Consider the following 15,055-nt stretch of genomic DNA (forward strand, 5'->3'; position numbering starts at 1 on the left):
CCTCAGCTTCCTTTTCTGTGAGCTAGGGATAATGATTGTTCTTACCTTGTGGGGTTTGTTGTGAGCATTAAATAAGCTGAAGCATGTGAGTCACACAGAAAATGGTGAGTGCTCAACAATGTCAGTTATTATTATTTTTTTCCTTTAGGGTTGAAACTAGAAGAGTTGAAAAATAAGATTTGGTCCAAAAATTAAACACTGGTTTATCATTTGAAGTATAGCAGTCATATTAATTCAATCTTTACTCTGTAAGATGGGTGTGCCTCAGTTTCCCTTTAGCGGAGCATTACAAGGAGTAGCAAATGATGGTGCTCTCTGGGTTAAATGCATGCTCAAAGTACCATTATATGACTTCTGACCTTCTTAGCCTTCTTCAGGTTTACCTAAAATATTAGCCAAAATCTTCATACCAACACTGATAGATTTAGTGCTTTGCAGTATACACAGTGCTTTAACATGGGTTATTTCTAAGCTGGAATTAAGCCAGTATGAAAAACTAAAACTCAGGGGATATTTCATTTGCTTTTTACTTCTTCTTTCCATATAATTTAATAACTTGCTTGTCTGGTTTCTAAGTCTAACAGAAATAGAAAAGTAAGAGGGAAAATATTGTTGCAGATAGACTGCAGTGACAAACCAAAAAAAGAAGAGAAAGGGAAACTCCAGGAAACTTAACACACAAGCTCATGAAAGTTAGCAGTTAAGAGCCATTTATTGAAGGGTCAGTTAGCCCCACATTCTGCAGTAGATCTTTAAGACAGTATTCTGTTTACATCACGGAAAAACAGCAATCTGAGTTCATTAAGTAAATGTTTATTTATTGTATATTATTGTATGTATGTTAAAAGAGGGAAGGAAATCAAACAACTACCCGCAGAATGCAGGTGTTCAAGGCAGTTTCCTCCCCAGGAGTTCTGGATAGCCAAGACGCTGTATGACCAAGAACAGCAGAGCTGAAGAATTAATTTCTTTGTGAGGTTTGAAAGAAATTGTTACTGTTTTTCGGTGAGCTTTGTCCAGATCACAAAAGTGCCAGACTTAGAAAAGAAAGGTTTTCCCCATGTGTGTCCCACTTTTGCAGGGATTGTGGCACAGAGACTGAAACCATAGTCACCTTCCTCTCCTGCTCAAGGGGAGGGGAGGAACTCAGCTGAGCCAGGAATGGAGGTGGAGGGCCAGCACCTGCTCCTCAGGAGAAGGATGAGAGGGGACCCAACCACGAGGCTGTGGACCTAAGATACTGAGTCTCATTAAAAATGTTGCTCCTTGTTCTGATGAGATTGTCACTAGAACCTGACTTTGTAATCAGGTTTGAGAGAATGGGTTCTCAGTGAAGGAATAAGCAGATATCACTAGCAGTAAATTAAATAACCTTCCAAAATGTAGTAGGAATTGTAGTAGAAAGCAGCAATAGGATAAGTACTGTAGAATTCATCAGCTTTCTTATGTAGAATTTCAGACATCTATACATTTCCTTATCTACCATTGTGGGGGGTTCCCTGAATTTTCCATCAGAAAATATTCTGTAATTTAATACGTTCTTTACTGAATAAGAGTTTTTTCTATCTATATGTTCATAATTTTCTTAATGACATTTTTAAAAACCACATATATTTAAGTGAGTTTAGGCTTATTTCACTTCTGAGTTCTTTTAAACTTAAGTTGACTGTTTAGGGATCTAATGATTTCCAAATAATAAACCTGTATTTTTTTCCTTTGTTAATATTTATTATTACTCTCTGCTAAATTACTTTCAAATTATTTTCTTATTATTAAAGATTTTAGACACTTAAAAAAAATTCCAAATCCTAAAGTGTACAAAAACAGGACAATTGGAACAAACGAAAAAGAAGAGATCCCAAGAGGAGAAATCTTTTGGGACCTGGGATTATGCTTTCTCTCCCAGAATATTCACATGTTTGTATGTGCAGTGTCTATTAAGTCCTCTTGCATCCCTGACTTTAAAAAAAAAACAAAGCAGAATGAAACAACAGCAATGAAGCAATAAAACTACTTCATTTGGAGCAGTTTATCGTATACATGATTCATATGACTCTTCATGTACATGATTATATAAAGAATATAAACCAGAGTTTTAATCCTGAGTTTCTCCAACAGGGCTGTGTGATACTCACACACGGCAGACAGGCCCATAGAGGGCCCCACTCTGCCTTTGAAAACCGGACATTGGTGGGCCAAAGGCAAGAGTAAATAACTGTGATCATGGGATATCCTCTACTCCTGAGCTGTTTAGAGCCTGGCTTCTTAATAACCTCCTTGCTACAAGATCATATTAGGATCCTCACAAGACAGATTCCCACATACTTGAGTAGTTTAGAAACTTTGGTCTACTTTTTGATCCTGTTTCTGATTTGATTTGATTTGATGCATAGATGATGTACAGCCCCAGTTACTAAAGAAAGCATCCTTGAGTCTTTGGACGACCACTAAATGATGAAGTAAAATGGATGAAAGGAATAAAGGTACTCGTAGTAGTCATCGTAAATAATAGCGCTGCAGTAACCATTCCCTGAGCATGGTCCCAGACTCAACACCTCTGGAATAATTCTCTGAGGGGGGTGTTGCTGTCTTTGTTCTACAGCCTAGGGCCCAGCGGATACACTCAAGACCATGCAGTTTGTAAATGGTAGAACCAGGGTTTAATCCCTCTTTTCTCTAAACACATAACCATAACCTTTAATCTCTGTCCTTCACTGCTCTGTAGAGCATTAGTATCGAGATTGATCTCAGATGGCTTGTATCACAATCTTTGACCTAAGTAATATTCAATATAATTTTTATTATTGTCTTAAATTTTTACTACAAGTTGACCTATTATGAAGGCCAGACAAACTGCTACTATCTTGTGCAGTGTTCAAAAGCTAGGAGGGTACTGCAGGAATTCCTAGGAAGGGTGTTTGCATCATCCCGGAAGTAAGGGAAGCAGTGCTTCCGAGGCGCATGCAGCTGCAGCCCAGTCCTGGCTTCACGGACTGTGGTGACAGTGCAGTGGGTGACTTTAAAATAAGCTTCAACTGTGGGAGCTGAACTCCATGATGCAGCTGATCAAAGCAACCACACACCTGCTTGACAGTCAGGGCCCAGGTGCTTTCGGGGAAAAGAGGACAGAAAGCAGCACCGAGAAGTATTCTCTCGGTCTAGGGGTGTTCATAGTCTCAGTAACTGCAGGTCACCTCATGTGACCTAATGTTCTTCCTGTATGGTGTATGTTCTCAATGAGAGAACTGCAGCCATGTGTACTATTACTAGGAGAAACATTTCGTTTGTCTAGGAGTTTTATTTGATGATTCTCTTTAGACTAACAGTAGGCTTGGTTTTAATAAAGTAAGGGGGCTTTTAGAAATACAGAGGATCATAAGAGACAAATACAAACAACTATACACCAATCAGATGGACAACTTAGAAGAAATGGACAAATTCCTAGACATGTACACTCTCCCAGAACTGAAACAGGTAGAAATAGAAAATGTGAACAGACCAATTGCCAGTAATGAAATTGAATCAGTGATAAAGCAACACCCAACAAAGTCCAGGACCAGATGGCTTCATAGGTGAATTCTACCAAACATTTAGTGAAGAGTTAACACCTGTCTTTCTCAAACTATTCCCAAAAATTCCAGAGAAAAGAATGCTTCTGAACTCATTCTTTCAGGCCAGCATCATCCTGATATCAAAACAAAAGATATCACTCACACACATACATACACACATACACATACAATTATAGGCCAGTATCCCTAATGAACATATATGAAAAAAAAATCAACAAAATACTAGCAAGCCAAATCGAATAATACATTAAAAGATTAATATACCATAATCAAGTAGGATTTATCTCAGGGATGAAAGGAGTTTTCAGTATCTGCAAATCAGTCAGTGTGATACCACATTAACAAATTGAAGAGTAAAAATGATATGATCATCTCAATAGATGCAGAAAAGCTTTTGACAGAATTCAACACCCATTTATGATAAAACTCTCCAGAAAGTGGATATAGAGGCAACATGCCTCAGCATAATAAAGGCCACATACGACAAGCCTACAGCTAACGTCATACTCAACGGTGCAAAGCTGAAAGCATTTCCTCTAAGATTGAGAAGAAGACAAGGATGCCCACTCACCACTTTTATTCAGCATAGTGGCGGAAGTCCTAGCTACAGCAGTCAGAGAAGAAAAAGAAATAAAAGGAATCCAGATTGGAAGAGAAGAAATAAAACTATCACTGTTTGTAGATGATATATGGTATACGTAGAAAATCCTAAAGATGCCACCAAAACACTACTAAAGCTCATTAATGAATTTGGTAAAGTTACAGGATATACAATTAATATATAGAAATCTGTTTCACTTCTATATACTATCAAACTGTCAGAAAGAGAAATTAAGGAAAAATCCCATTTACTATAGCATCGGAAAGAAAGTACCTAAGAATAAACCTACCTAAGGAGGTAAAAGACCTGTACTTGGAAAACTGACAGTAATGAAAGAAATTGAAGATGACACAGATGGAAAGATATACTGTGTTCATGGACTGGAAGAATTATTATTGTTAAAAATGGCCGTACTACCCAAGGCAATATGCAGGTTCAGTGCAATTCTTATTAGAATTCCAATGGCACTTTTCACAGAACTAGAACAAAAATTTTTAAATTTGTATGGAAATGCGAAAGACCCTGAGTAGTTAAAACAATCTTGAGAAAGAACAGAGCTGGAGGCATTGTGCTCCTTGACTTCAGGCTATGCTCCAAAGCTAAGCAGTCAAAACAGCATGGTACTAGCACAGAAACAGACACACAAATCAATGAAACAGAGTAGAGAGCCCAGAAATAAACCCACACGTGTATGGTCGGTTAATCTATGACAGAGGAGGCAAGAATATGCAATGGTGAAAAGACAGTCTCTTCAGTAAATAGTGTTGGGAAAACTGGACAGCTACATGCAAAAGGAATACATACAAAATGACAACTTTCTTAAACCGTGTACAAAAATAAGTTTAAAATGGATTAAAGACCTATCTAAGACTGGAAACCATAAAACTCCTAGAAGAAAACATAGGCAGAACAATCTGACAAAAATCATAACTATTTTTGGGGTGTGTCTCCAAAAGCAAAGGTAACAAAAGCAAAAATAAAGAAAAAAATGCTCAGTATCACTAATTATCAGAGAAATGCAAATCAGAACTACAAGGAGGTATCACCTCACACCAGTCAGAATGACCATCATTCAAAAATCCACAAATGACAAATGCTGGAAAGGCTGTGGAGAAAAGGGAACCCTCCTACACTGCTGGTGGGAATGCAGTTTGGTGCAGCCACTGTGGAAAACAGTATGGAGATTCCTCAAAAGACTAGGAATGGACTTACCATATGACCCAGGAATCCCACTCCTGGCCATATATCTAGGAGGTACCCTACTTCAGGATGACACCTGCACCCCAGTGTTCATAGCAGCACTATTTACAATAGCCAAGACATGGAAACAGCCTAAATGTCCATCAACAGATGACTGGATAAAGAAGAAGTGGTATATTTATACAATGGAATACTATTCAGCCATAAAAACCAACAACATAACGCCATTTGCAGCAACATGGATGCTCCTGGAGAATGTCATTTTAAATGAAGTAAGGCAGAAAGAGAAAGAAAAATACCATATGAGATCGCTCATATGTGGAATCTAAAAAAAAAAAAAAACAAAGCATAAATACAAAACAGAAATAGACACATAGACATAGAATACAAACTTGTGGTTGCCAAGGGGGTGGGGGGTGGGAAGGGATAGACTGGGATTTCAAAATTGTAGAATAGATAAACAAGATTATACTGTACAGCACAGGGAAATATATACAAGATCTTGTGGTGGCTCACAGAGAAAAAGATGTGACAATGAATATGTGTATGTTCATGTATAACTGAAAAATTGTGCTCTACACTGGAATTGGACACAACATTGTAAAATGATTATAAATCAATAAAAAAAGTTAAAAAAATAAACAAATGGGGCCTAATTAAACTTAAAAGCTTTTGCGCAGCAAAGGAAACCATCAACCAAATGAAAATACAACCTAAGAATGGGAGAACATAGTTGCAAAGGGTATGACTAATAAGGGGTTAATATCTGAAATATATAAATAACTCATACAACTCAACATCAAAAAAAAAAAAACAAAAAAAAAACAACCCAGTTAAAAAATGGGCAGAAAACCTGGATAGACACTGTTCCAAAAAGACATGCAGATGGCCAACAGGCACATGAAAAGATGCTCAACATTGTGAATCATTAGAGAAATGCAAATTAAAACCATAGCGAGGTATCACCTCACATCTGTCAGAATGGCTGTCATCAAAAAGAACACAAATAACAAATGTTGGCGAGGATGTGGAGAAAATAGAGCCCTTGTACACTGTTGTTTGAATATAAATTGGGACCACTATGGAAAACTTAGGGAGGGACCTCAAAAAACTAAAAATAGAACTACCATATGACCCAGCAGTTCCACTCCAGGATATATGTATCTGAGGAAAATGAAAACAATCCAAAAAGATACATGCACTTTAATGTTCATAGCAGCATTACTTAAAATAGCCAAGATATGGACGCAACCCAAGTGTCTATCAGCAGATGACTGGCTAAAGAAGATGTGGTCTGTATATACGATGGAATACTGCTCAGCCGTATTGAAGGAAATTTTGCTATTTGCAGCAGCATGGGTGGACTTGGGTATTAATGCTGTGTAAAATAAGTCAGAGAAAGATACTGTATGATATAACTTATATGTGGAATCTGAAAAATAAACTAGTGAATATTACAAGAAACAGACTCACAGATACAGGGGACAAACTAGTGGTTACCAGTGGGCAGAGGGGTAGGGGAGGGACTCGATAAGGGCAGAGGATTAAGAGATACACACTACTATGTGTAAAATAAATAAGCTACACAGATGTATTGTTCAGCACAGGGAACATAGCAAATATTCTAACAATGACTATAAATGGAGTATAACCTTTAAAAATTGTCAGTCACTGTGTTGTACAACTGAGACTTGTATAATGTTGTAAATCAACTATACTTCAATTTTTAAAAAAGAAAATAAGAGGCCTTTGAAATGTTTTCAGCAGGAAATGAATTGGAATAAAATAGATCATGTGCTTCCTTCTACTTTATTATTTTTCATATAGTAAGGTCCACTGAAGTTTTTTTTTTTTTAATCATCAGTAAAATGCTATACATCCTGCTATTCCAAGGAAATAACATGAACTCATAATTTACCATATAAGACTTGGCAGTGATTTTCTCAGAGATTTCAGTTTTTCTGATGTTTTCTTGAACAACCCACTATTAGTGCTTTAAAAAATTAGGTCTTTTCCCATAGACCTTAGGAAATAGATTGTATTTTATTTTCATATGTTCTGAGACCTAATACTTGATTTAGATGCTTTTAAAGTTGACATTTTTCATTACCATAACCTGGTTCTCTCCCCCTCCTTCCCCCCTCCTCCCCCTCCTCCTCCCTTTCCTCCTCCTTTTCTCCCCTCGGCCTCCCCCTTCTCTTCCCTCTCCTCCCCGCCTTCCCTTCCTCCCTCACTCCCTCCCTTCTCCCTCTGTTTCTCACTTTTCTTTCTTAATATTTTGAAAGCTCAGAGTTTTGCTTAGGTTTCTTAGATTTTCATTTATAGGGAATATTTATTTGTACTGTTTAACTCTCATCAGAGTAAATAGTAGTTTATGTCTGTTAATCCCATACTCCTAATTTATCCCTCCTCCCATCCTTTTCCCCTTTGGTAACCATTAATTTGTTCCCTATGTCTCTGAGTCTGTTTCTGTTTTGTATGTAGATTCATTTATCTTTTTTAGACTCCATATATGAGACACTTGTCTTTCTCTGTCTGACTTATTTCACTTAGTATGATAATCTCTAGGTTCACCCATGTTCTGCAAATGGTATTATTTCATTCTTTTTTTGGGGGGGGGTGAGTTATATTCCTGTGTGTGTGTGTGTACATTTTCTTAAACCAGTCATCTGTTGATGGGCACTTGGGTATTGTAAACAGTGCGGCTGTGGACACTGGGGTGCATGTATCTTTTCAAAGGGTTTCCATCATTTCTGGATATAGCTCATTGAGAATTTAGGGCAGGTGAAGAAAGGTAAGTAGGGGAGGAGGATGCCATAGTTACATTTTATAGGGAGAAGCTCATTCTTCCTCTGTCCTTTTAAGAAGAAATCATTCAGAATCCAGGTATTTAGGGAGCAGTGCTGGCAGCTGTGGGTCATCTTTGAGACTCAGTTAATACATCTGGTACCCACACTAGATCAAGTTCACAACCGGGGCCACTTCATTTTGAGGTTTTCTTTTTTCCAGTTCTGGTGGTAAGGAAGGAAAAAGCTGTTTACCCTGCTGCCATTCCTCCGAGTAGTGGGGTTGGAGGCAACATTCAAAGGAAATAAGCAGAGTAGTCTGGGAAACCTTTCATTTTCATGCTCTTGGCTCCAGCTTCTTTTATTTATAATGTCAGTCATTATTTGCTTCATTCAGTACTTTATTTTGGAATGATTTTTGTACTAATGATATGATTTCAGGTTGTCTGGGCTTGGCCGATATTAGATATGTTGGAAAACAGTATTACATTTTGTGGACATTTAGAATTACTATACCACAACATTTCCTTGGAAGCTTTTACAGTGTGCTGAATGGCAGTTGCAAAACTAAGACGTGGGGTTGTAGAGGAGGAATTAATACACACTGTGAACCCCATGCGTTTTCCTACCTTCTTTGAGCATGAAACACTTAGTGCAAACAGAACTAGGGGGTCCGTGAACACACAGGGAAAGGCCCTAATCAAGTTTTAGGTGTTTTCAGATAAATTATAATTATGCTTCAAAAGCTGCTTCTAAAGTAGAACTGGAGAAGATAGTTTTTATGGTCTTCACACTTTAACAAATCGTTTTTGTGTGTGAATCCACTTTTTCTTTAATTTCAGGGTTGTCTTTTAAAGTATAGCTGTCTGAACTGGTAGCGGCTAAATTAATGTGGGGTCTTCTTAAACTTACTTCCTTCAGCCTCAGCTCTGATTTATATGAGAGAGGATACAGTGCTGTATTTGGATTATCCTTTTTGTCATCACAGCATCCAGTGTTTTTGCATACACAGTTTTAATGATAATATCAGACCTCACGTTACCAAGGCACGACCAGTTTTGGACACAGTTCAGGATGCAGGGAAGCCTCTGTGCCAAGGATACACCAGATGTGTATTTATAATAGAAGAGCCACGGGTCTTCTCAATTCAAACTAAAATAGATTATAAAAGCCACTGGTTTTTAATTTAGGTTATGTTTCCTCCATTACTTTATGAACTGATCTAATCACTTAACTTTATTGCCTAGCTCCTCATAAAAGGGACATTATAAAGAAGTCCTGTTACATTATTACTAAAATAGCAAGATGATTGAATAAATATAAATTATATAAATAGAACAGGGAGCCTCTGAATGAATAATTTGAACTTCTATTTCACTTGTTGAAAAAAGACTTTTGAGTTGCAGGATTTAATGTGATATTTAACCAGAGAGAAAGCCAGAATTTCAGGGGTGGAAGGAAGGGAGGTAGTGTAATATGTTCTAACTTGAAAAAAACATATTCAGTATTATAATTTTACACATAAAAAAATGTACAAAAATCTGCTGTGTCCATTTTACTCAGCATTCTGTACGTAGTGTGCCTAGCACAGGGCCTGACACACAGTCAGTAGCCAAGAAATGTTTATTTTCTGAGATCAATGGATGAATTATCAAATAAAGGAAAAAAGAATATATAGCTTAACAAAATCTTTACTTACTGGTGTGTTCTGAAGGCAGACTTTATTTTCTCCTTACTGGAAATTATCAAGGAGGAGAGAAGGTGAGACTTCCTGTGTGTCCAGTGGGTGTCTTTAAAAGACTGGGAAGTGCTAGTCTGATAAGGAAGAGCACTGAACTGGGTATCTTGGTTTCTCACCCCGCCCTCCGACTGTTGATTAGATACTGTTATCCAGATTAGTTCTATCTGTTGTTTTTGTTTTTCCTTTCTTAATTAATTGAGGTAGTGTGATACATTATTATTACCAACCTTTTTACTTGGGTAGTAATAAGAATCAAAAAAGAGTAATTGTGAAAGTTTAAGGTCTTATAAAATATGAGTTCCTCTCGTTTCATCATTTTTTACAGGCTGCCTAAGTTGTACCTCTGTGAATTCTGTCTGAAATACATGAAAAGTAGAACCATTCTCCAGCAGCACATGAAGAAATGTGGTTGGTTCCATCCTCCTGCTAATGAGATTTACAGAAAAAATAATATTTCGGTCTTTGAGGTAAAGTATAAGAAGCTTAGTAGTTGTCTTCCTATCCTTGTCAAGTACACTTGCCACCTATACTTTGTCAAATTGTGCAACTTGATTTTTTGGAAAACGTTATGTTACTGTTGCTCACTCACTATTGAGTCAGTAATTCAGCTGTATGAGAAGCAGAACCAGGCATTCCAGGTTGTACCAACTTCACAAGCTTGATCTCTGAATAAATTACTCTGTATTTCATTGAATCAGAGATGTCAATTGTAATATATCTTACTATTTTGTGTACCACTAAGAAGGGAAAAGGGCTGCTAATTATGACTTATAAGACTCCGTTTGTTTATAGCATGCCAACAGATTTTACTTATGTTTAGATGCGATAAAATTGTCTTAGAATCTATGAAATGTGGCATTTAAATGAAAAGATTTCTACTGCTGTATTTAAAGGAATGTTTTGTAGAGGCGTATGTAATAGCTGTAGTAAATCTTAATATTTTTCTGACTTCATCACAATTGTACGACTAAGGCTACGTTTGTGATCTTGTGTTGTTAGTCGTGGTTTTTAATTTCCTGATCGAGTACCTGCCGTGTGGTCAGTTAGGTTACTTACTATGATGGTAGGATTTCAGATCGTCAGGATCTACTCCATCTCTTGCTTTCTTGATCTTCCCTAAGCCTCTGTTTCAGTTGAGGATTAGAGGAGCTCTTCAGCTCGTGGGGAGGGGAAGGCTGTGGTACACGGTGCTGTTTCAGCAAACCCGAGAGCAAAGTGTTCCTCACCTTAAGCATATATTGGTGTATATTTTTAAAAGTGATACTAATTACTTGAATTGTTGAAGAAGATTCAGCCTTGAAATGCCATTGTCTTTGGGTCCGATATGAGCAGTCATTGGCATTGTCATAAAAGAACAGGCTCCCGCATCCCCAGGGTACAGGGGTGTGAAGGGCATGATTGCCTAGCGCTCCTGGTCCTGGCCAGCCTGAGTCCAGGAAACACCTCATCTGCCAGGTTGCTGCCTAGGGAGCCTGCTTGGTGCTTCTGGCAATAGTTAATGATCCCTCAGTTAGCTTTATCTGGGGGAAAATCTTATCATGGCAGGCAGATGACATTGCTTCTGACATTAAACTATAGATATATCTTATTTTACTTAACAAATGCATCTTAGAAGAGGTTGCATTTAGATCTTTTGTTGAGTTACTTTAAAAAATGCATCAGATCAGCTTGTCTTCTGAAGGATTCCTGCAGTCAGTCTTAATATAAAAGCAGGAAGTGCTAGTTTTGAAATGGCCACCACCTCCTTGTCTAGCCATTCTTGCTTTGTTGAAGTACAGTACTTTCCATATTTAGTTGTCTTAAGACAGCAGGTCCTGTATTTTGCCATTTCAAGAGACAGCTTCCAGGTTCAGTGTTTTCTGAGAGCTGACAGCTCCTCTGAGGCTGGCCTGTGAATACTCAGAGGCGCTTGTAACTGACGTGTGTTATTCCAGAACTAGACACACTCTGCTGACCGTTCTGTTTTTCTCCTCTAGGTTGATGGGAATGTGAGTACCATTTATTGTCAGAACCTGTGTCTTTTGGCAAAGTTGTTTCTTGACCACAAAACACTCTATTACGATGTGGAGCCATTTCTTTTTTATGTACTAACACAGAATGATGTCAAGGGCTGCCACCTTGTTGGCTACTTTTCTAAAGTAAGTATATCAGCTTAAAATTTGTTTGAATTTACATGGAATTCTGAAACAGTCTCGCTGGTTCTCACTAGAAGACACCGCAGGATGCAGCACCTTCTGGGTGCCCTCTAGCTCTTTGGAAAGGAAAACAGAAGGAGCGTTCAGAAACTCATGAGCAGACTGACAAACGTAGAGAAGAAACTTATGGTTACCGGGGGACGGGGGGAGGAAGGGATAAGAGAACTGCAGATACTAACTACTGTATATAAAATAGATAAACAACAAGGTCCTCCTGTCCAGCACAGGGAACTCTATTCAATATCTTGTAGTAACCTGTAATGAAAATAAATATGAAAAGGAATATATGTATGTGTATGTATGATGGAAGTTTTATACTGTATGCCAGAAATCGACACATTGTAAACGGACTGTACTTCAATTAAAAAAAATGGAAATTAAAAAAAAGAAACTCATACAGTGCTCGCAGGTGCCTGGTAACGTTCCACACACTGTACTCTCCTGGGAGCACAAACTGCTGCTTATACTCAGGGGGAGAGTTTTGAAACGACTTCTCGTCCCGTGGGGACAATGGATAGGGAACTGGTGAAATAAACAGTCATCACCTCTCTGAGTTCTCTCTTGGTCTAAACCTCCTCGTCCTAATTTGAATTTTAGGCATAGAAGTAAGAATTTCTAAGAAGCCATTTTTTATTAAAGGATATTTTTCTCTCCTTCCTTTTAATTTTACATTCTCTTGAGGAAAAAAAATTTCTTTTGTAGTCAAACGGCATAAAAGATGTACTTTAACTTAAGCAAGCCTATGGTAAAATCTGAGTGTATAGAATAGTGAAGTGGAAAGTCTTAGCTTTATGAGAGTCCTGTTTGTAGGCTATTTCAACAGTTAAATATAATGTAAAATATATTGATTAATTTATAAAATGTATTTTTACCCGCCCTGTATAACACCAGAGTAGGGAATAAAAGAAACTTCGAAATTGTTGATGAATCTCCCCACTTCTAAAGTGCCAGCTTGACGCATCGTTTGTAACTTTGCAAGTCAGCTGGGACTCAGATTCCTCTGCTCATCTCAGGCACTGACATTACTGTTGTTGAGTTGCAGGTGGCATTGGGTGGCGTCATTTTTATTTTACACTTTTATTCTCCTGGGGTGGTTTGTGGGCAATGGCAGTGACTTGGCATTGTCCTGTCTCCTCCCAGAGGGGCATTTTTTTCTTGATGTGCATGGCTATCCCCAAAGGACCAGGGCTATGGTTATGACTGTTAGTCTTGTTTCTTAAAAATTAGCATTAGTGTTCAGTCTTACCGGCTTGCTGTTTTAAAACTTGGCTTCTGTTTTCTCCACCAGGAAAAGCACTGCCAACAGAAATATAACGTTTCCTGTATAATGATTCTTCCCCAGTACCAGCGCAAGGGCTACGGCAGGTTTCTCATTGATTTCAGTAAGGATTATAGTAACATAATTGCTTATTGTCCCCTCCTGTTGAGCTTTTGTGTGTGTGTGTGTGTGTGTGTGTGTGTGTGTGTGTGTGTTTTAAAGACTGGCAGCTGATTTATTGGTTGCTCCTTAGTATCTTTGGGCCTTAAAAGCTAAGGCCATGAGCTTTTTTTTCTTTTGGTTGAAATATTTTAAAATATTTAAAAATAGCTAATATTGGATACAAGCTTCTGTATGATATATAGAAAATCTCTTTAATTTGCAACTGTTCGTTTACAACAGAACTTAGTTTCATTTTGTACAGTAATTCTGCCTCCCAATATTAAAAACACATATAACTACTTAAATTCGTGCTAATAAAGAAGTGCAGCGCCTGCCCTATTCTTGTTACCCAGTTACAAACCCAGTTATACATTTCTGAGAAAATGTGTGCATCATTTTTCAGTTACAGGCTCTACCTAGTAGTTAAAAATATGCGACACACCTTTAAAATTTTTAGAAGTAAATAATACAGTAAATAATTTAATCTGATAAACTTGAAAGATAACAGTTCAAGAGGTCATTATGGAACTTGCATTTTGTTACACATCGGTAATCTGGCTTAGAAAGTACATGGCTGTGGTGAATTTTATACTTACTGTAAAATAGTGGTATAGGAGGGAATATTTCCCCTCAGACAGTTGTTAAATGTAATACTACTTAAAGGAATACATTCAGAAGTAATGCTCTAAAGTACGGATTCTGATACAGGCAGTCTTTCTAAATACCGGATTGATTATATGACTAGTGCTAGGAAGTTAATTCTCATGTGGACCAATGAAGTTTACTCTACATGGCTGTACACCTTACTCCTGACTATATTTTATTGGAAATATGTGCCATTGTTTATTTTTATGTTTCCTTTTATCTGTCTTTTTTTTTTTTTTTTTTTTTTGCCTTGATTAATAGTAGAGGGTGAAACTCAGGTCATTTCCTTGAATATCCACATGCTGTTTTGAAATAGGACTATTGATGGGACATGTTAAGCCATTAAGTAGCAAAGTTAGGGGAAAAGATTTCATTTTGCATTTATTGGTCATTCATCAAGCTATGCAGACAACAATCTGTGATTACAGTGTTGGTTTTTGTTTTGCAACTTTTCCTAGTGTAGTACATTTTCCCACGTTACCCTTCTTAGACTGATTTTAAGTTTTCTCTAATGAAAAAATACTACATTTCTTCTGCCATGTCCATTTTTGATGCTTTCCCTTCCAATTCATGCCTTTCTCTTCCTTTCTTGAGAGACATGCACTGGATTAGGACAGAGTAAAGCACCGTACACTCACAGTGACTCCCTCACGCTAACACTCTTGTTTACCAGGAGTTAGGGTGATGGATAATTGTGAGGAGAGCTTTGGTTGAAATGAGAAATTGTCGTCTAATTTCCTCACAGAAGAACCACATCTTAATAGACAGGATCACGTAGAAACTAAAGGCGTTCTTTTGTATCATGCAGTTCAGATATAGCTGTGGCCACCTAGTGGTCCAACTAAAACATGCAGGGGTGGTTCCCTCGTAGTGCATTCAATAACCAGCATTATTG

The 15,055-nt window shown here is 37.6% G+C and overlaps 1 protein-coding gene across 1 annotated transcript in view; it reads left to right on the forward strand.

Annotated features, from left to right (window-relative positions):
* Positions 1-15,055, forward strand: part of KAT6A (lysine acetyltransferase 6A) — a 97,205-nt gene that overhangs the window by 70,434 nt on the left and 11,716 nt on the right. The window contains 3 exon segments of the mRNA XM_032468649.1: positions 10,226-10,367; positions 11,877-12,038; positions 13,384-13,477. Of these exon segments, the coding sequence (XP_032324540.1) occupies positions 10,226-10,367; positions 11,877-12,038; positions 13,384-13,477 (398 nt within the window).

The sequence above is a fragment of the Camelus ferus genome, chromosome 26 (genome assembly GCF_009834535.1).
Source record: "Camelus ferus isolate YT-003-E chromosome 26, BCGSAC_Cfer_1.0, whole genome shotgun sequence".
Lineage (NCBI taxonomy): Eukaryota > Metazoa > Chordata > Mammalia > Artiodactyla > Camelidae > Camelus > Camelus ferus.